Source organism: Primulina tabacum, chromosome 17 (assembly GCF_025594145.1).
Source record: "Primulina tabacum isolate GXHZ01 chromosome 17, ASM2559414v2, whole genome shotgun sequence".
In the NCBI taxonomy this organism is placed as follows: Eukaryota; Viridiplantae; Streptophyta; class Magnoliopsida; order Lamiales; family Gesneriaceae; genus Primulina; species Primulina tabacum.
This window is the reverse complement of record NC_134566.1, coordinates 20,889,386-20,912,811: the sequence shown is the minus strand read 5'-3', so window position 1 is coordinate 20,912,811 and position 23,426 is coordinate 20,889,386. Positions and strand designations below refer to the sequence as shown.

At 36.0% G+C, this 23,426-nt stretch overlaps 1 protein-coding gene across 1 annotated transcript; it reads left to right on the top strand.

Annotated features, from left to right (window-relative positions):
• Nucleotides 1–12,908: 12,908 nt before the first annotated feature.
• On the top strand, nucleotides 12,909–21,744 carry LOC142530387 (protein transport protein SEC24 A-like). The gene is made up of 14 exons (XM_075636210.1): nucleotides 12,909–13,059; nucleotides 13,857–15,001; nucleotides 15,150–15,288; nucleotides 15,982–16,172; nucleotides 17,429–17,536; nucleotides 17,627–17,830; nucleotides 17,942–18,173; nucleotides 18,755–18,904; nucleotides 19,017–19,173; nucleotides 19,510–19,637; nucleotides 19,793–20,115; nucleotides 20,204–20,389; nucleotides 20,910–21,150; nucleotides 21,267–21,744. The coding sequence occupies exons 2-13, from the start codon at nucleotides 13,892–13,894 to the stop codon at nucleotides 21,141–21,143; spliced, it is 3,162 nt and encodes a 1,053-aa protein (XP_075492325.1). The 5' UTR covers nucleotides 12,909–13,059; nucleotides 13,857–13,891; the 3' UTR covers nucleotides 21,144–21,150; nucleotides 21,267–21,744.
• The last annotated feature ends 1,682 nt before the right edge of the window (nucleotides 21,745–23,426 follow it).

Below are 23,426 nucleotides of genomic sequence, written 5' to 3'. Positions count from 1 at the left end.
TGTCACTTGTGGTTCGATTTTGTCACCATGCTGTCAAGGGGAGAGTTTCTGATCTTGGCTGCCCTAAGGGCCTATAGCCATGGTTAGAACACCCCCTATCATGTCTAAGACGTGACCAAGTCACCCTTTCGAGGCTTGGTCCAGGGTGGAATCGGTTTTCAAATCAAAACAAGAACAGCCCCTTCGATCCCCATTTCATTTCTGCATGTGTCCCTCGGTTTTTGGTGGTTTGGAGTGGACCTTGGTTGGCCTCTGGCCCTTAGCCCTGGTTCACACCATACCCCATGATGTCTAGATCAAGCCATGGTCAACCATATGGCCACTGGTATTATGCATGACAGCAACAAAACAAAATTTTAGAAACATCACCGTACAGATTTTTGAGTTCTCAGTTGAAGCTTGGTATTGTCCTGGGTGTTGGATTGGATTGTGGTTGACCTAGGACCCTTAGCCATGGCTCAAGCCACACCTTAGGATGTTGGGAAGAGGCTCTGGTCGGTGGTTCAAGCCCCAATGACCAATAGTCTCACAAACGAAGCGATGTAAGTACAGGTGCGGTTGCTGGAATTTCTGGACAGCAACTTGCTGCTTCGGTTCAGAGGCTCGTTTGAGTTCTTGGTTGACTTTTAGCCTATGGCCTTGGACTGGACAGTACCTCATCAAGTTGGGAAGGTCGTGTTTTTGACCGTTCATGGTTCGGTTAAGTTTAGAGGTCGTACGAGAATTTACGGTGCGATATGCCAAGTTGACTCTCGAAAGAGCGTTTCATGTTTTGGCCTCCATTCACCAAAATTTCGACTTGCATCATTTTTGGAGCATTATTTCATCATTTTAGATGTATTTTAATCATGACTAAATGATGGTTCGGTGTTGGTTCGGGTTGGCACGGAGTCATGATTAAATACGAAGTCGTTGGGCGTAATTGTCTCGTTTTTGGATTCAATTACAAAGTTTGGTCAAGAAAATCATTTGCATATTTTTTTTGTGTTAAATTTAGGTCGCAGCGAGCCTGGGAACGATTCAATCCATGTGGTAAAATAATACAGAATATTTAATTATGCCATTTAATTATATTACGTGCATAAAAATATAAAATGTTCGTTTTTGAGATTTATGCGATATTGCTTGTGGCCATTTCACTATCATGGGATCATTACTTCACCCGGTGGTCACTTACCGGTTCAGTTCAGTTACACCCAGTATACTGTGGCATTAGTCTGATCAGACGATCATTACTTCACCCGGTGGTCACTTACCGGTCAGTTCATGTGGGGACCCGGACGCTAATCATCTTCTTAATCATCTTTGGGATTTAATTATCAATTAAGATAAACAGGGTCTATAAATTTTTCTTTTTTAAAAATGTAAGTGCGGAACGTAATGAAATTTAACTAATATACATCTCAGTATAAAATTACAATAATGTACAACACTTATTCAAACTAGTCTAAGGTTCAACTACTAAATTTCAAGTGTTAAACCAGGTCTACAATAAGTCCGGAATCACCACTCTAACTCATCTTCTCTCATCATCTTCTTGACCCCGATCCTGTCCCACCTGTTGTCATGCACACATACAAAACAAGACAACAGCCGGATACTCCGGTGAGAATAAATCCCAGTATAAAACATGTATACATGCATGTCATGCAGTTTAATACAAATCATAACACATAATCAGTAATTATGACACATTAGTGAATACAGATAAAACAATCTGACTCTTACTCTTTAACTCGACTCGTATCTAAGTCTAGGGATCCCGGTGTGAATAAGATGTAACAAGTCTCCCACCTACTATCCCAATCGGGGTGGCGTTACATCTTATTCCTAAACTTCGGTCTGGTCTGTATCGAAATATACAATCGGAGTGAATCTGATCCGAAGCATCGATATCACCGAACGTTTAGAAACTTGGGGTATCTACCAATGACACTCCTATCTCAGTACATATATATAAATCAATATAAAGTACAAACAGAACAAGTATGTGATTTTGTTGGGAAGCTCAAATTGAATCTCATTTGAGTTGTGTCTTCCCCAAACAAAACATGAATTATACCTTTGTCTTCCCGGTCTGACGAAGACGAAGTCTTGTATTCCAATCTGTCCATACCCAGTCTGGCAATGACAAACACATAAATACAATATCAGTATATAATTCGATTCAAAACCTGTTCTGATCAATACTCAAATCAGTATATAATCTGATCCATATCTGAACAAGGTACAATCTAATTCATATCAACGATATCATCGAAATCATTACTGAATCTGATCACTCTAAATTAACTGATGTTTCGACGGCATAACAATACGATCTCGATATCCTCGTCAATCTCAACATCAAAGATATAATATCAGAATTCATAATCAGTATCAGTATAATTCATAATCTCAATATCTGTACACTTAAGATCAGTAACAATACAACTCTGATATCAAATCCCAATCAATATCTTTCGAAAATCATAACAATTGTATAAACAGTCTATTCTTTAATCTAACTTCAATTATACAATGTCTACTGTAGCAGAAACACTATATCTGATTCATATTCAATTCTGACAATATCATAATTTCAAATCATGTCTAAACGTAACAAAACTTACGTCTAGTTGTAGCCTGCGTTGATAGGAACACAGTACTGAAGTCGGATTACAATTCAGATGGGCGGATTTTGCACAGTCGCAAAAGAAATATCAATTCTCCCGGCGTTTCCATTCGGATTCCCTTTTCTGAATTCTTCTGAATTGTAACATATATACATATGTATATATGCACGTTGCCCCTAAAAGACAAGTGGTTTGTTGCATGTTCTGCACGTCGCGCGCATATGCGCGCGCAAGGTCGCGCATATGCGCCGGAAGCCTTATCCGAACTACCGGACTGCTCGCGCATATGCGCGCACATAAGTCGCGCATATGCGCGAGACCTACTGTCTCGTGCCTTCACAATTCGCGCATATGCGCGCCTTCCGCCGCTCATGTGCGCCGAACCCTCTGGACGTTCCGCGCATATGCGCGCATTCAAGCCGCGCGTGTGCGCCGAACTCTCTGGACGTTCCGCGCATGTGCGCGCATGGTTCTGTCTTCCTCGCGCATGTGCGCGGGGACTTTTCTTGCACAAAATGTCAAATCTTCTTTCGGCTCTCCCGGTCTGATCCGTTCCGTCTATAAACACCTCTCCATTATGACTACATTATAATAATTATCGCCAAATCATTTTTGATTAACAGGATAAATTTCTCGGGCCTTACATTTCTCCCCCTCTTAGATCTGAGTTCGTCTTCGAACTCGCAAGTAATCAATTCAGACATATCAGAAGAAATGTATATAGAGTTTAATCAGAAACTCATCTCAATGAATCCATTCTGAAATCTCAATCTTATGACAAATTCTGTCTTTCAGATAGTCTCTTTGATGCCCTGTCAACTTACTGTATTTTCAATAATAGAATAGTCTTCATTCTGAAATATCTTTCTTGTACGGATCTGTGATTCTAAATTGGAATAACAATTCAAGAGCATAATATCATGATACCTTTCGAAATAACTCTGACAGAATCAATCTCACAATACCGGCTATACAACATCCGTATATATACCAATCAACAGCTCATACCAAATCAATATCATCAGCTGTTATCAAATCTGTTTATCCCAGTCAAGGATTTACTCAATCTTCGGCCCCAAATACCGATCGTCACCATCCGACGTTGGCATATGAAGTCTGTCTGGTCTGAGCTATCTTCATTCCCTTCTGAATTAGTTACATTTTCTTTGTCATATCTCTGACCGTATCAGATCCTATCTCAGGTATCTCCGAGATATTATTCTTATACCAAAGAAATCTGCAGTACTCACTGTACAATGTATCGTCTGTAACTATTTCATTATCCATCTGGTTATCTGATAACTATTATCATACAATAATTCACACAGCGACAATATATCATCTCAACTGGTACTAGCATCCAGCACTGCAGCTCTTTGGATATCTCTCAATATCCGGATAGTACACTCTGGCTATCTGTCAGTCGGTGGATAATATATGAATGAGTTCATGGTATGTTCTGCCAGAATTACAAACTCAATCAAAATTCAAAATCTGATATAATCTACTTCAACATTATGATCAATCTGACCATTTCTTTGACATTGATCTTTGTCATCTAGTCATGTTTGTACGTTATCTTGTACAAACTAATAGATATAGATTGAACAATCTATCAATCACAATCATATTATATCATAATCTGGAAAGTATTATAGTGATCTCACTACGAAATTCATCGAATTATACTCCCCATGTCTAGTCAGAAATATACCAATTCTGTAATAACTCTTCTGATTTCTATCTTTCTATCTTCATTTATTGGCGATTCAGACATTTCAGTATAAATTCTGCCAACATTTCAGTACAAATTCTGTCACAACTGATTTAATCTGTCTATGTCAAAACTATCTGTTCGAATATCATACATTCTCAGTAATCAAAATGAAAAGTGAATCCACTATTGTGTGTTTCTGACACTATCTGTCATTTCATATTCGAACTATTTGGTACAAACAAATCAGTTAATAATATAAATTAAAAAAAATATACCTATCTGGTATTCGGTTCTGACTATCGATATCAAATTCTGTCGTGCAAATCTGACACATTTGACATCATACGATAATCATTCTCATACAGTAAAAACCACATATCTGTCACTCTGATCGATGTTCTGCTCTGATTATCGAATTTAAGTTCTGAACATTCTGGTTAAATCTTTGACTGCCGAAATTCTCGAATTCAGCTCTGATTCGGTTCGAATAATCTGTATCAAACACTGACTCAGAATAACAATACTATCAAATCAGATTCACAATATCACTAATCTTTACTGATCTAGTGAGTTCAGTAAACTCATAAAACGGCAATTTCTGGCAATATCGTCAATTCTGACTAATCAATCACGTCTTCATGTCGTTCTGATCGACTGCTATATACCATATGCAAATATAATATGCCCTCAAACAATATAAGCTGTCTCAAATATTGTTTTAGAACAATAACAATACTCAAGCAGATCCAAAACAACAATCGTATAAGATCATCTGCCAACTTAGACCAAAAATAAATTTCTGACATTTCTGAAATTTCTGATCTTTCTGATATCGGTATCGTTCTCAGTCACTGATCACAATATCAACTGTGTCAAAATCAATCGATATATTAACTTCAGATATCGCTTATTCTGAATACAATCTGTTTCAAGCAAGATTCTTATCTGAATAATATCTGTATACAATAATCACAATTCTCAGAGTATCCAATACAATCTTCAATTGTTTGATTCAATCGATCAGACGCTGCGAATATATCCACATATCATAGATATAATAAGCATAAATCATTAGAATACCTCTGAACACAGGATTTATCAATCTATAGACAGAACTGAATATTTCCAAGAGAAGCACTAAATCAGATGTAACTCTTGGTCAGTATTCTTCTACCGATATTTCAATTCATTCAGTGACATTCTGTACATTCAATATCATTCTGTACTGAATTCTAAAATACAAACAGTACCTGGTATCAATTCAATTCTGAAATCTATCTTCCTGATACACAACAAATCTGGAATCTTATCTGGCAAACATCAGCCAATTCGTATATCACTGGCAAATCTGCCAATGCTAGGCTCGATTTCAGTACATCTACTGAATACATAAGAATACCATCTGCTCCTTTCTGTATCAATCGAGTCATAGACAATACAGATATCAAAGGAATTCTAGATTTAGAATCCTTACCGTGGAATTTCTACTCATCAGCCCTATCTGGTCTGAATCTTATATTTTTCTGGAAGGAATCTACAATAGTTCTGTACTTGTTCAGCATATTAATACAATAATGCGGTCAAATCAGAAACACAAGTACATCATAATCTAACTCAACCTCATTCTCATCTTACTGTAGTATACAATATTTCACAGAAATCTCTGATATCAATCTTTCTTTCCCAAAAAGTAAGGGAATCAATATTACAGTACAATCAGACTCAACAGATATAGCATATCTCAATGCAACTTAGTCAAAAATAATCGTAGGAAATGCATTAGTATATATCAATACCTATGCAATATAATCATAAAAGAACAGTACCTGCCACTCTATCATCAGGTGTGTCCTGTGTTTGTTCCTCGGTCTTCTGCTCCTTAAAATCTTCGGGAACTTCTCTGAGGACAAACTCTAGCAAAGTGTCCCGGCTGTCTACAAATATAGCAACTACTAGTCACTCCCTGGCATTGCTCTGTGGGATGTCTCCCTCCGCAAGTTCTGCAATATACTCCAGTATAACTCGGGCTGGAACCACTGGAGCTAGACGAACCACTCAGTCCGCTCCCTAACTTCTTAAACTGTTTCTTTCGAGCTTTCAGCAAATCTTGTTTTCCACTCGTACTGCCTTTATCAAATCTAAGAGGGAGTTGCTGTGTCGGGAGTTGAATCACATCTAACCTTTCTCGTTGTCGAATCAGACTCACCTCAGCTCTCTTTGCCCTACTCAAAGTATCAGCAAAATGGTAAGGTCGCTGCATATTTATCAATGCAACTATCTCTGAATTCAATCCTTTGATGAACTGCTCAGCTACAGCTTCATCATTTCCAGTTATCTGAGGAACAAAATGCAGTAGAGTAGAGAATTTAGCAACATATTCTTCAATATTCAGTTGGCCTTGTTTCAAATTTTCAAACTCTACTCTTTTATCCTCCCGGTACGAAACTGAGAAAAATCTTCGATAGAATTCAGCTTTGAAGACTTCCCACGCGATCACAGTACCACGTGGTTCTAATATTCGTTTGATTGTAATCCACCAACTTCTGGCAGCCTCTCGTAACTGGTGGAATACCAGTTCAATTATCTGTTCATCTGAATAATCAAGTAAATCAAACAATAGTTCTATGTCATCTAACCAATTCTGACATTCTTCAGACATCTCAGTACCCTTCAAAATCGGCGGTTGAAACGACTGAAATTTCTTTCCACTGTATTTCCATCTGAGTCTCTGATATATCTATCTGTTCAACCGAAGTACTGCCCCGTTCTGAAATTCTTCTAGGAGGTATATCTGATTACCAAAACCATTAGTAACCCAAATACTACAAACCTGTTCCATTCTTTCTCGGATCATCTTACTGCTAATCATGAATCAGATCTGATTCATACTCAATAATACATAATACCAACTCAAATCGAATAATCAGGTAAACATGTATTTCAAAGCAGTAAATCATAGTATCATGCTAGCATACATAATGTAAATCAACATTAAAATAAATCTCATGCTAGCAATCACATGCAAGGAAAGAAAACTCAATCTACCCCGCTCATTCTCTTCTATCTCAGTCTAAAGGATCTATCGCTCTGATACCACCTGTTGTGGGGACCCGGACGCTAATCAATCATCTTCTTAATCATCTTTGGGATTTAATTATCAATTAAGATAAACAGGGTCTAAAAATTTTTCTTTTTTAAAAATGTAAGTGCGGAACGTAATGAAATTTAACTAATATACATCTCAGTATAAAATTACAATAATGTACAACACTTATTCAAACTAGTCTAAGGTTCAACTACTAAATTTCAAGTGTTAAACCAAGTCTACAATAAGTCCGAAATCACCACTCTAACTCATCTTCTCTCATCATCTTCTTGACCCCGATCCTGTCCCACCTGTTGTCATGCACACATACAAAACAAGACAACAGCCGGATACTCCGGTGAGAATAAATCCCAGTATAAAACATGTATACATGCATGTCATGCAGTTTAATACAAATCATAACACATAATCAGTAATTATGACACATTAGTGAATACAGATAAAACAATCTGACTCTTACTCTTTAACTCGACTCGTATCTAAGTCTAGGGATCCCGGTGTGAATAAGATGTAACAGGTCTCCCACCTACTCTCCCAATCGGGGTGGCGTTACATCTTATTCCTAAACTTCGGTCTGGTCTGTATCGAAATCTACAATCGGAGTGAATCTGATCCGAAGCATCGATATCACCGAACGTTAGAAACTTGGCGTATCTACCAATGACACTCCTATCTCAGTACATATATATAAATCAATATAAAGTACAAACAGAACAAGTATGTGATTTTGTTGGGAAACTCAAATTGAATCTCATTTGAGTTGTGTCTTCCCCAAACAAAACATGAATTATACCTTTGTCTTCCCGGTCTGACGAAGACGAAGTCTTGTATTCCAATCTGTCCATACCCAGTCTGGCAATGACAATCACATAAAAACAATATCAGTATATAATTCGATTCAAAACCTGTTCTGATCAATACTCAAATCAGTATATAATCTGATCCATATCTGAACAAGGTACAATCTAATTCATATCAACGATATCATCGAAATCATTACTGAATCTGATCACTCTAAATTAACTGATGTTTCGACGGCATAACAATACGATCTCGATATCCCCGTCAATCTCAACATCAAAGATATAATATCAGAATTCATAATCAGTATCAGTACAATTCATAATCTCAATATCTGTACACTTAAGATCAGTAACAACACAACTCTGATATCAAATCCCAATCAATATCTTTCGAAAATCATAACAATTGTATAAACAGTCTATTCTTTAATCTGACTTCAATTATACAATGTCTACTGTAGCAGAAACACTATATCTGATTCATATTCAATTCTGACAATATCATAATTTCAAATCATGTCTAAACGTAACAAAACTTACGTCCTGTTGTAGCCTGCGTTGATAGGAACACAGTACTGAAGTCGGATTACAATTCAGACGGGCGGATTTTGCACAGTCGCAAAAGAAATATCAATTCTCCCGGCGTTTCCCTTCGGATTCCCTTTTCTGAATTCTTCTGAATTGTAACATATATACATATATATATATATATGCACGTTGCCCCTAAAAGACAAGTGGCTTGTTGCATGTTCTGCACGTCGCGCGCATATGCGCGCACAAGGTCGCGCATATGCGCCGGAAGCCTTATCCGAACTACCGGACTGCTCGCGCATATGCGCGCACATAAGTCGCGCATATGCGCGAGACCTACTGTCTCGTGCCTTCACCATTCGCGCATATGCGCGCCTTCCGCCGCGCATGTGCGCCGAACCCTCTGGACGTTCCGCGCATATGCGCGCATTCAAGCCGCGCATGTGCGCCGAACTCTCTGGACGTTCCGCGCATGTGCGCGCATTCAAGCCGCGCATGTGCGCGCATGGTTCTGTCTTCCTCGCGCATGTGCGCCCATACATGTCGCGCATGTGCGCGGGGACTTTTCTTGCACAAAATGTCAAATCTTCTTTCGGCTCTCCCGGTCTGATCCGTTCCGTCTATAAACACCTCTCCATTATGAATACATTATAATAATTATCGCCAAATCATTTTTGATTAACAGGATAAATTTCTCGGGCCTTACAGTTCAGTTCAGTTCAGTGCAGGGGCCACTTGCGTAGAACATAATCTCAACAGAAAATTATTACATGCTATTTCATTACAGGGCTCTATTGAGCAAGCATTTCACTTATGATTTTCAGTCAGTTATACAAGTATTATAATTGCTCATGATAAGTTATTTTCACGTTATGCCTCATGACATGATATTTTTACTCCCATGCAATTTTATTATATTACTTACTCGTTATTTACGATATATGCATGCTGAGTCTTTAGACTCACTAGACTTGATTGTTGTAGGTACTGATGAGGTCGGGACCGAGGGCGGGGACCAGTGAGCTAGCTTGGGTCGGCAGTAGTGGAACCCGAGGACCTCATTTACAGCATTCACCATTTTTATGCTCAAACATTTTTATCAGTTGTTGGATTACTTTAACTTGTTATTTTGCGAACAATAATTTCTTCCGCTGCTATTTTTAACATTTAACTTGATTTATCAGTTTATTTTATGAATGAGGCATTTTAATTACTTTAAAAAGAAAATTTTAAATTTTTCCGCAAATTTTCAAACACGAATTTTCGGGCCATTATACTAGGTGTGATCGATGCAGGTGAGAATGATTTTGATGGAAGACTTGATGGTTGAACTAGCTGGACTGAAGGTGCACATAACCCGATGACCGTCGCTAGTTTTCCGCAATTATGTTTATGATTTAAGTTTACTTTTAAAATTTTATGACTTGTGATACTTTTGAGAGATTTTTGAGAGATTTATAGTTTATACTTTATAAAAATACTAGTTTTAAGTTTGGTTGACGATTTATGTTTTCATGTTTTGAATTGCGTTGTTGGGATTTTCAAATAATAGGTTAGTTGGTTTATTTTAAAAAGGTGCAAAAGTATTTGAAAATTTTTCTAGTATTTTAAAGAAAAATGAGTATTAGACGTTTCAGTTGTGGATCTGTGTTGAAGACGCTCAAAGGGCAACACTCGTGTGGAGTGTTGCTTGAAGAGTTTTCAGCGGTTTTTGTTTTATGCAACATAATATTTGCATTTATCACTTTATTTGGTTGATTTTAGATGCAAGTTATTTCCTTGGGTTGTAAAAGAATTTTGTTTTATGCTTGTCACTATTATTGGTTTTTGTAGACGATTTACAAGTTTTCTAGTGATAATTTTGCCTTGAGACATTGTATAAGTATTTGTAATTGGACATAATTTAATTCATCTTATTTTGTTTATTAAAGTTTATGTGTGTGATAAATAATACATTCTGCTGCATGTTGTGAACAAATGTTGACAACATCGACACACAACTCTATAATCTGATACACACCGTTTACTGTTTCTGCACTTTTATGTTAAACAAACCCCTTACATAACTTAAAATTTTGGACCTCAAGACAATAATCTGTGTTCATATGTTTTTTTTTTACTTTTGATTAAAGATATAGAGATTATCACAACTAAACTTATGGTGCATACACTTAATTATTAAAATAAATAATTTTTTGGTTGAATTGTTTATTAAATATACTTAACAAAATATAATACATATTAGCATCACCACACACATGATCCATGGATATAATATAATATTGTTTATGCATAAAATAAAAGCACGGGTGTGTCAAGCACGAGATCATGACAAACATGAAATCTTACTTCTAAAGCAAACAACGAACACTGGAATTTATCGTTAGTTATAATCATGTCAGTAAACCACAAAAACAAGGAATTTAAAGAAAAAATCATGACAACAATAAAATTAATTTTGCTATTATAAACTGGAATAAATATTTTTTTACAAGGTTATGTGGAGTGACACTTATTTATCAATCGACAATAATATCAATTCAATCTTCTATTATAACAATTAGATTTTCTTTACATTTGAAATATATTTTACAAAGGCTATTTAGAGTCATTAAATAGCTTTGTAAAGAAAGGTTAATCACAATTTACATTACCTATTTAGTATTCCAAATAGGGCAAAGACTTATGTAAGACGGTCTCACGGGTCGTATTTTTGAGACAGATCTCTTATTTGGGTCATCTATGAAAAATATTACTTTTTATGCTAAGAGTATTAATTTTTATTGTGAATATCGGTAGCGTTGACCCGTCTCACAGATAAATATTCGTGAGACCGTATCAGAAGAGAAGTAATCTGCAAAACTGATGCTATACATAGTCATCTCACTCATTTATCTTATATTAATTAATTGTAACGGACTAATAAAATTTTCGAAAAAGAAAAATAAATGAATAAAAGATTTAACTTACAAAATTATATATATATATATATAAAATTTGAAATATTAGAACTCAAATTTTCAATATTTTTCTAAAGTTTTTCAAAATCTTTGTTCATCCCATTTACTTCGCTTTTCTATCATAATATCTGTTCCTAGTAACTACATATCCACTATCACCTACCTTTTTTTATTTTATTTTTTTTGAAATCCGAAAAGAAAGTATTAATATTAGTTTTTAAAATATCATATATCCAAATGAGAATGACCGATATAGGCATGTGATAGTTCATCAAACCTTGAAACTTATCTGGTTGTGAAGTTATTTGAACTATAAGTTATTTTTTTCCCAAAATCAAATAAAGAAAATATAATCTAAAATCTATTAACGCAATTACCTGGAGAAATATTAATATAATATTTTTCTTATAATTGAATTTTATTTAAATTTTACGGATTAAATCAATCAATGCATAAACAAATTAAGTTTAGTTAATTCTACACTGAAAAGACAAATCTATTTTTTTTACATAATGATAATTGGATTATGTTAATCTACACGAACTCCTATTATTATTTTTAAGTATGTGGATAAAAATATGTTATTATTTTCTAATAAAAAATAGTAAAAATTTAAATACAATAAATTGCTTAGGGAATGTTTTCAACATATTTTTTTTTTAAAAAGGGTCTGCTTTTTTCCAATCTAATTCAAATATCGAAACAGATTTTATATTGATTTCAATTATTCAGAAGTGATTTTGATATTTTGATAATTAAATAAAATTATTTGGAAATTTTTACCCTCGACATTTTTTTCTAATCCAAAATCACTTTTTTTTAATCATAATACACGATAAATCTATCTTTTCAACACTTGAATAAAGGTTATTGTTGATATTTTATTAAAGAGTAGGTCTCTTGTGAGACGGTCTCACGGATCTTTGTCTGTGAGACGGGTCAATCTTACCGATATTTACAATAAAAAATAACACTTTTAGTATAAAAAATAATATTTTTAGCATAGAATGTAATACTTTTTCGTGGATGACCCAAATAAGAGATCTGTCTCACAAATACGACCCGTGAGACCATCTCACAGAATTTTTTGCCTTTATTAAAAACTCACACAAATACATACCTACCGCCTTAAAAAACTTCAGCATTTCATTTTGTTTCAAACACAGATTTTCGTTTTTTGGATTGTTGGGCTTGGCCCAAAACTGCAATAGCTGGTCGGCCTTGTCCAAAAGAGCAAGGACTCGTTGAGATCGTGGCTGTTTCTCTCTCATCTGTTCGATCGCCTGCGCTTCCCGATCTTTCTCTCTCTGGAGAGATCTATGATCATGTAGGCTCTACGTTGAAACTGAATTCTTTGATTTATGATTAAATTATTGCGACATGTTTAATTTGGCGAATCATTGTTTTTTATTTTGGGAATTTTTCGTGTATTTTGTCTTCTTTCCGAGATTTGGTGTGTGTAGATTCAGTATGAACTGCTTCCGATGTTCTAGTTGAAATATTCTGCGATGTGATGCCAGATTGAGTTTGATTATAAGATTTCCGTCCTTTACAGTGTTTGGTTGTCAGTTAGTGTTAGCACGGCGGGAAAAATCGAAAGCTTCTGTTTGATGGTTTTGTTTGATTAATGACCACCTAATATGTAGTAAATGGGTAGAAATTTGGTGTAATTGCGCATGCATTGATTTGGTTCAATTCTGTTGTGTTTAATACTGCGGACACAGGAAAGAAAAGCAAAATGGACAAATCAACCAAATTGCGCTCGTTTGTGGTGCTAAAATTGTATTTACTGCCCAAGATTAGTTAAATGTGAATAGCATGATAGTAAAAACTAAGAAGACTTACAATTACCCAATGTTGATCGTAAAGATATTGGTAAGCACAGTTCATTTGTACTCTAAAACCAGGAGATGTTTTTTCCCCTCTATAGTATGTTTTTAAATGAAAACTAAGATTCTAAAGGGCCCAAACATCCGTCCCTCTTTCTCCTACTCTATTACAGTTACAATGATAGAATTGAGGGCACCAGATATAAGAATTTTCACCCGGATATAATTGGCATTAGCAAATGGCTTTTATGCCATATATCTTTTTGATAATAAATTGTGCATGCTGTAATTACAGAAGCTAAGACATTTGGTAGGAGATCAAGTAAACCAATGGGGACCGAAAATTCCAACCGTCAAAATTACCCAATAAGGCCAGCTACAATTCCCTTTTCTACTCCACAGAGTTCAACACCTTTTTTATCGTCTGGTCCTGTGATTGGTTCTCAAGCATCAGCCTTCAGACCTATGCCTCCTGCTTCCTCTCAATTTCCAACTCCTCCTTTATCCGCTGGACCTTTGGCAGGATGTGAAGCCCCTGGCTTTAGACCTCCTCCATCTGTCAGGTCTAATGAATTGGTTGGACAACCTCCATCGACACAATCATCATATGGACCACCAACTACAGGACTCCAACGTTTTCCAACCTCGCCATTAGCCTCAACAGATCATTTGCAACACCCACAAGTCTCGGTTTCAGGTCTTCCAGTTGCGCCTCCACCAACCAGACCACAAGGGGGTTCAGGTCCATCCCAAGCTTCTTTTTTTCCACAGCCTCAACCACCTTCTATATCAATGCGATCTCCTTCCCAAAACATAAAAACTGGACAATTCCACACAAATATCCCTCCCTCTACAGATCAACCATTCTCTCCATCCAGGCAACATGTCCAGCCTTTTCCACCACCGATGGGGCCATCTCAGGCCACTGCTAGAGGCACATTTCAGCCAGCATTTCCAGGTTATTCTAGTGCACAACCTTATTCTAGTGCTCAAGTTCCTCTGGTGCGGTCTGCCCCATTTCCATCACAACCGGGAGGCTATGCTCCACCCCTGCCTCCTGCTCCATTTCCTGGTCAACCAAGAGGTTATATGCCAGGTCCTCCAGTTACAACGTCATCAGTCCCCTATTCAAGGGACCAAGTGCAGCTTCAAGGCATGGCACAGCCTATCGCTTCAAGGGGATTGGTTGAAGATTTTAGTTCACTCTCTCTTGGGTCTGTGCCAGGATCATTGGACACTGGACTTGATGTTAAAGCATTACCAAGGCCATTGGATGGTGATGTGGAACCAAAGTCTTTAGCTGAGATGTACCCCATGAACTGTGGCCCTAGAGTTTTGCGACTGACAACTGGTGGCATACCAAATTCTCAGTCCCTGGCTTCGAGGTGGCATTTGGGACTTGGGGCAGTTGTTTGTCCTTTGGCAGAATCTCCTATTGGGGTTAGTCTCAAGTTCAACTGCGTTTGAGATGTTTTATTTTATGTTTATTAGCCCAATTTATATATCAACAAAAAATGTCTGGCATCTTTTTTTTGTAGATACAAAATATCTCTATTCTACTCTAATTGTTACTTGATTTTTCATTCAGGATGAAGTGCCCATTGTCAATTTTGGCACCACAGGAATAATTCGTTGTCGAAGGTGCCGCACTTATGTGAATCCATATGTTACTTTCACAGATCATGGAAGAAAGTGGAGGTGCAATATATGTTCACTGCTGAATGATGGTAATTAAGAAGCTATAATATGTCTAATTAAGAAGCTATAATATGTCTTTATTTTTGGGTCTTTGGGATCATACCTTATATATGCTCTTGAGAGTCTTGTATTTTTCCATATTTGTTTATGCTTTTGTTTTCTGTTCAAGGAGCATGTTAAATGGTTTGGCCAATTTATGTGTATCAAATAGAACTAAATTATGACAAGTATAGAGAGACAAAATTGCTCATTTACTCTGTGTCTATATATTCTATGTACTGACAGTTTTTTCAGCCTCATTATTTTCCCTAAGAGGACGTATATTGGAATCTGTCCATCTCAGTTTCCTTCACTCTTAATCTTTTTTTTTTCTGGAACATTTTGTAGTTGTCTGCAAATTTTTGTCTGTTTATTTTTGCATGGAGAAGCAGCTACCAGAAGCATGAAGTTTGTCATCCAACTGACTCAGGAAACCTTTAAATGGTTATAAGTTGCAAACAGAATTGCCTTAAACATGCCCTTATGAAATTGCTCATTTTTGGTGTTATGAAACTTCATAAGTTACTGCCAACTAATGCATGTTCTACGCAAAACCCTGAAGTTTAGTCTAGTTTCAGTTCTTGCTTCCTATTTCCTATATGTCTACCGCCAAAAAGTGGCTTATCCTTGTAAAGTTTTGTGTAATATGTGTGAATTGATTTATCTTGACTCCTCATGTTCAGTTCCTGGTGATTACTTTGCTCATGTGGATGCTAATGGCAGAAGAGTTGATCTGGATCAACGGCCTGAGCTAACAAAGGGCAGTGTTGAGTTTATTGCCCCAGCTGAATACATGGTTCGCCCTCCGATGCCTCCGCTGTATTTTTTTCTTATCGACGTGTCAATATCTGCAGTTCAAAGTGGAATGCTTGAGGTAACACTTCCATTGAAAATTATATAATTTTATAGCTTTGTGATTCTGCGGTTTGTTATTCTGATTTGTCCACCCAAATAAGAAGTTACATTGGAATTCTAGTCTTATGGCAGCATATAATGCTATTTCTTTCCATTTTTTGTTACCTTTCATAAAGATTTGAGTAATGGATGTGGCATGACTGAGGCAAAATTTTTTTTCTTGATGAAAGAATGTTAAGTATCATCTTCTTTTAGGCTAAAGAGATAAGTCTTCTACATTGTTGTGATTATGAACGCAAACCAAACACCAAGAAAGTTGTTTGTGTTTTGTTATCTTTTTAGATTCCTTGTCAAAACTAATGCTTTAATGTAATGAGAAATCAAAATTTTTGGGTGGACAACATTCTATGCCAAACAAACGTAATTGTTTTTAAAAGTGTGAAGTGGAAAATGGAATTTGGGTGGACTTTTGGTCTAGCTGTTAAAATCCCTATAATGTGTTGGATTAAAAAATTGTCTGGATTCTGAGAATATTCTAAAATACCGTTAAATTTTTGTTTCCATTCGTATTCATTACCAGGGATGTACACTTAAAATTTTAGTTGGGTATACCATCAATGCACTAAATATGGGTGTTCTACTTCCAGGTGTAGAGTCTTATCCAACAGTAGATGGGAGTTTTTAAATTTCACGTCTTAATCTTCGACAAACAGTTATATTTAAGTTTTGATTTAGATTAAAAATCATGGATGTCAGAGGGAAAATATCATAAGAATTAGTTGCAAATGCAGTGGTAAATCGATTACACTGAAAAAGAATAAGGTTTGGGCTTTAACTAGGCGGTTAACCATGAACAGGCCAACTGGTGAGAATTGATCATTTTGTGTCAAAAATAATAAATGCTGATGTTAAGCATTTACATGGAAGATTAAGTTCTATGGCCTTCATATAGACAGGTTGTGGACAAGTTTTATTGAGCTAAATTTGTCGAGGATGAATCACATTCCTTAAAAAACTCTGATATCGTCAGTACAAGTTTATTAAATTCATCTTTTTGTTCTTATACAATTTTTTTTGATAGTTTCATTTTGTATTTGTTTTGTCATTGCTCTGATGGTCTGTGATGTTAAGTTTTCCTGCTTACCAGTTGATTGTGAGGGTTTGGCCAACATGGTATTTATTTAGCATGACCAGTCCTTTTAATAGTTTCCATCTTTGTTTCAGATTGTTTCATTAAATTTGAAAAATCAATAATGAAAGCGTGATATCTTGCAGGTTATGGCCCAAACAATTAAGTCTTGTCTTGACAACTTGCCTGGATCTCCTCGAACACAGATTGGATTTCTAACTTACGACAGCACAATTCATTTCTATAATATGAAGGCAAGTAATACCATTTAGGAGAGAGTTTGCAGCATTTATAGTTCTCCTAGCTTTAGGAATGACGAGAAACTTTCCTTTCTTTTGTATCAGTCATCTTTGGTGCAGCCTCAGATGATGGTTGTCTCAGATTTGGATGACATATTCATTCCACTGCCAGAGGATCTTCTGGTCAACTTATCGGAATCTAGAATTGTGGTGGAAGCATTCCTTGAGAGTTTACCCTCCATGTTCCAGGAGAACATGAATGTAGAATCAGCATTTGGTCCAGCTCTCAAAGCTGCTTTCATGGTCATGGTGTGTGTGACTTTTTATTTGCTCCAAATTCAACTTTGACTTGTAATTTTTTGCCTTAGGAACATTCTTCATTATTTGGTTGTATTTAATTTGTGTTTTTCCTTCTGTCAGAGCCAACTTGGGGGTAAATTGTTAATTTTCCAAAATACCCTGCCATCACTAGGTGTTGGTCGCCTGAGGCTACGTGGAGATGACATTCGTGTATATGGAACAGATAAGGAGCATACTCTACGCACTCCTGAAGATCCATTTTATAAACAAATGGCTGCTGATTTTACCAAGTATCAAATTGCAGTAAATGTATATGCATTCAGTGGAAAGTATACAGACATAGCATCCTTAGGTACATAACTTATATGTATAGTGTAGCTAGCCTTTATATTGAAAAGATGTAATGAGGGACCAGTATCCAGAAAATTGAAACAGAGTTAACATACAAAGAGATTAGAAAAAGGAGAGCAGAAAACTGCTAGCACGCACACATGAAATAGCAACCTGAATGTCACCAGAAATTTGAGTTTAGAGCGAATGAGTGTTGTATAATTCTTTTAATTCTTCTTTCTTAGATCTAGTCTTGATACCTAGAAAAGCTCAATGAAGCTGCACTCTGGTGGGAAAAAAAGATTTTTTTGTTTCTCGTGAGTGGTGCTTTGAAACATCATAGATGTATCACACAGGAAAACTCTTGTCTCGGTACAATTTCTGACTCTTAGAATACTTCCTTTCGAGTTATTAGATGTAATATAATAAAAGAATGGAGTTGAAGTAACACCATTGTGCTATCGCTTGCGAATTCTGCTATTATGTTGAATTCAACGCTTCTGAGTATCTGAAATTCGAAATAACAAATTTTTTAGGTTCAAACCCCACTTGCTATGTGGAAATTTATTATAAACTTAAACGGCCATCTTAAATGCCTTGTAGGAACCCTCGCAAAATATACTGGTGGCCAGGTGTATTACTATCCAAGTTTTCTGTCGGTCGTCCACAAAGATAAGTTGAGACATGAGTTAACCAGAGATCTTACTAGAGAGACTGCATGGGAATCTGTCATGCGCATTAGATGTGGGAAAGGTAAATCCACGCTCCTCTAGTTGTTGAGCCTAGACTTTCATGTTTTCAGATTCTGTAGTAAATTATTTTGTTAGTTAAGTTCTGATATTCAAGGGTTATGTCCTCTCTTTAGGTGTTCGTTTCACATCTTTTCATGGGAATTTCATGCTAAGATCCACCGACTTGCTAGCACTTCCTGCTGTTGATTGTGATAAGGCTTATGCGGCTCAGTTATCTCTTGAAGAGACACTGCTAACAACCCAGACTGTGTACTTCCAAGTTGCTTTGTTGTATCCTTATCCCTGAAAAGAATTTAGCGTGACGGTTTCTTCCAAAAAAATTATGATTTTAGAACCTCGAGTTCTTGTTAACTTTAGAGACTTCATGGTTGTCACTCTACGAGGTCTTACCTTTTTTTATGCAATTGAAAAATGACATCTAGGTTCAGTCTATCTTGCATGTCGAGCAGGTATGACTGTTTCCCCTTTGTAAGGGTTTATGCATGTTTGAGGCTCGCCCCTTTTATACTCCTCAGATCATATATTCCTGTTTTCTTTCTCCTGCATCCTTTTAAATCGGGAGCTTTCTTGGAGTTAAAAGATTGAAAATCCTCAACTGTTCTGAAGATATACATCGTCTTCTGGAGAAAGGCGAATCAGGGTTCACACGGCAGCAGCTCCAGTTGTTGCAGACTTAGGAGAAATGTATCGCCTGGCTGACACGGGGGCGATTGTGTCTTTGCTTTCCAGGCTGGGTAAGTGGCCGTCTTGTCTTCTTCGATCCTGCCCATTGCATCCATTCCTGATGGGAAATGCTAAAAGAAAACAAAAGTGAGTGGGAGTGGGGGTTGGGGGGGGGTGTATTTCACAGCCAAGTTGCAGACTAATGTAGGTTCGATATGATATGCAGCAATTGAAAAAACTTTGTCCAACAAGTTGGAAGATGCTCGGAACTTTGTTCAGGTGAAGATTGTAAAAGCCTTTAGAGAATATCGAAATCTATATGCTGTACAGCATCGCTTGGTTGGAAGGATGATTTACCCAGAAACGCTGAAATTTTTACCCCTGTATGGATTAGCTTTAAGTAAATCCACACCCCTCCGTGGTGGATATTCTGATGCTCAACTTGATGAACGCTGTGAAGCTGGTTATACTATGATGGCTTTATCTGTTAAAAAATTGCTGAAACTTCTCTATCCTACCCTTCTGCGTATAGATGACTGTCTTGTGAATGTAAGTTATTGGCACTTTCATTTTTTATAAAATTATTTGATTGATGGTAATATGTTTTGCTATTCTGAAGTCATTTTTTTATTTCCAGTCATCTGTCGAGGCTGATGATTTTGACGTATCAAAGAGGCTACCGCTTACATCAGAGAGCTTAGATACCAGAAGTGTATATATTTTTGATGATGGTTTCCGTTTGGTCATATGGTTTGGCATATCAGCTTCACCTGACATAGCTAGGGGTTTGCTTGGGGAAGATTTTGGTGCAGACTTCTCAAAGGTTGGGTTAGTTAGTTTTAGCACATAAATTATTTTTCCAGACATTAATCCCGTAGTTTGTGATTTGTAGACCTGCGTGGCTATGTGTCATATATGTGAAACATTTAGCATCTGATTCCTTAACACCCACACACATGATGCGCACTCAATCTTATTTCCTGAGTCAATTTATATTAAGCTATCACCTGGATCTTCTGATCTAATTTTGGTTTATGTTTATTTGGTTCTATGTTTTAATTCTGCTCCAAATGTTATGCGGAGACTTGGTGGAATTAATATCAGATCCCAGCAGCAATTGAGTTCACATTTATTAGCTATTATTGTCGCTCAACTTTTCAATAATTTTCCCCCTTGCAAGTCAAGTAAACTATTACAACTCATGAATGGAATGGTGTCAGTGCCAGTTTTTTTACTATGATAGCTTTTTGCTTCATTTATCGTTACACATTTCTTCTACTTCCTGCTGCAAGTTCTCACTCTGTGAATTTGCTGATATCTGTCTCTGTATTTTATGGATCCAGATTAGCCTGCCTCGGCGAGACAATGAAATGTCAAGAAAACTGACGAAGATATTTCAGAACTGTAGGGAAAGTGATCCATCGTATTATCAGCTTTGTCATCTCGTGAGGCAAGATGAGCAGCCAAGAGAAGGTTACTTCCTTCTTTCCAATTTAGTAGAGGACCAGGCTGGAGGTGCGAGTGGTTATGCCGACTGGTTCATGCAACTACACCGTCAAGTTCAACAAAATGCATAATATTCAGGTAATGGAAAACTTTGGCTCGTTTGTGCTGCCTCTTCTTTATGAGAAGCAGAAAGTGTTCATCTTTCGAGAATTGTTCTTTTTCCCCCAGTTTCATGATCTGTGTCCTACGTAGAGGAGCAACTGTTGTTTTAAGTTAATGTGTGAAACTTTGTGGGCGAGAAGAGGAGGCATACTTGGGATGAAACTGCCGAAATTGCGATGGTCGAATAATGCCGTGTTTCTTCGGTAGCATATTCCGATTACTGATTTTTACTGGGATTCCCTGCGGAAGGGGGGATACGAGGAAGGGGTTGCTTCTGGGACTATTTTGCATCGTCGCTTAAAAATGATATATTTATTTATTGGCATTTATTTCCGTCAAAATTTTCTCCATAAGGACAATTTTTTTTTGTTTTTTTTTTTTTGTAGGGGGGGGGTTGTGTGGGGGGACAGATTTGTGTGCTATTTATTTAGTTGTAGAAACGTATGAGTTTTCCTCCTGAAGTTTAATTTGTACACGGTGTGTGAGTATGTCTGCAGTGATTTTTTGTCATTGAGAATTGCTGGGCGACTCTAAGATTTTGATAAGAAATTATGATTTAATGCTTTTAAATTGTTTCTGTTCAATTAATTCCAAGTAAGGGCTGCTGCGGTATTACTACTATATCTAACACCATATACATCATATTTATACTTCTAAATTTATATGATCATACACACAATTTGTGTAGGATTTATGTAGCCGATGGTTAATGATGCATGATAACGAGTTATGATTTTTTCCCTGTAGGATAGAATAAATTTCAATTTTGTAATGAAGCCAATCCACGAATCAAAATTCAATTCAATTATTATTTTCTCTCATATCAAAATGCGAACATGAATATAAGTTTTCGAACCAAATTTTGTGAGAAAATTAGTGTATGAGGGAGGCACAAATTTAATTTATCTGGCAGTGTAAATTTTGTGAAAAATATAGTTATATGAATGTGTAATTTGTATCTGGTTTCCGTGATTACTTTCAGACGGTAAGCTCCTAAAATTGTATTACGTTCCTATTGATGTATTTAATTTGGGAGATTATTTAAAATCCACTATAATTATTATTAAATATGCATGACTATATGAAGTGAATTTAAAGTTCACTTGAATTTTGTATATCAAAACAAATCAAGAAATTCTAAAAATAAATAAATTTGAAATTCGAAATTTAAATCTATCGATTCAAGTACACTCTTGAAATTCACTTAAATTTTTTGTAAATTCAAGAAAAACAAGAAATTTAAAATTAATAAATTTGAAATCTTAAATTCATCAATTTAAACACACTCTTACATAATAAAATAAATGTATTATTTTTGTTTATTATAAAATTTTGCGAGTGTAACAAACACAAAAACGTTTCAAATATGAAATCTGACTTCTGAACAGAACGATATCAGCCTCGAATTAGTCTATAGTTCTGATTCCCTTAGTAAAGCGTCAACCAAAAACTAAATTAGAAAAACAAAAGAAATTGAAGGAAATATTCATAAACAACAGTAAAACAAATTATGTTTTTACGAATCAACATTTTTATAAATAGAAATTGAACATAAAAGCTGAAGGAATATGATGAAGTAAGAAAAACTAAATCATAAAATCTGAAAATGAGTAAACTGAAATGAACTAGAATTAACGAATTTACATAGCATTTTTTATGTTGTTTGTTGATGAATTGTTGTGAGAGCCTTTTTATGATCATCACATCTGTTTTTGTTCCATTCTTCTAAGCGATCCTGGCCATCTTTCACGATCATCAATTGTGGATCGTGAGTCAACTTTCTCCATGCGTGGCCTTCATTTTGCAATGATTGGCAACGAGTCTTGACTAAATTTGGGCTCTTTAACAACTTATGGACATTTGTTGTTGTTGGCTTTTTGCTGAATTTGAATACAACAATTGCCCTCATAGCCAATTTGGCCTATGAGCCAATTTAGGTACTCATCAAATATTTCGGTTGAGGATAAATCTAGCAAGCGAACTAGATATAGTAAATAGATTATGAGTCCAAGTATCGATATCATATAGATTAATATTTAGTAACTAAAATTTTTATCATTTAACTTAACTTAGAAAGAACAAATAAAATGAGGAGGATTTAACTATTAATCTAAGCTAAATTAATAAAATAAGATAACTGCAATTGAATATTAAAAAAATTAAATGATCAAGGAATAATTCAACTTCAAATCAAGAATTAAGACACGCAACGGTACCAAACCCTACTAAGTTGAAATATGTTAAAATTCAAT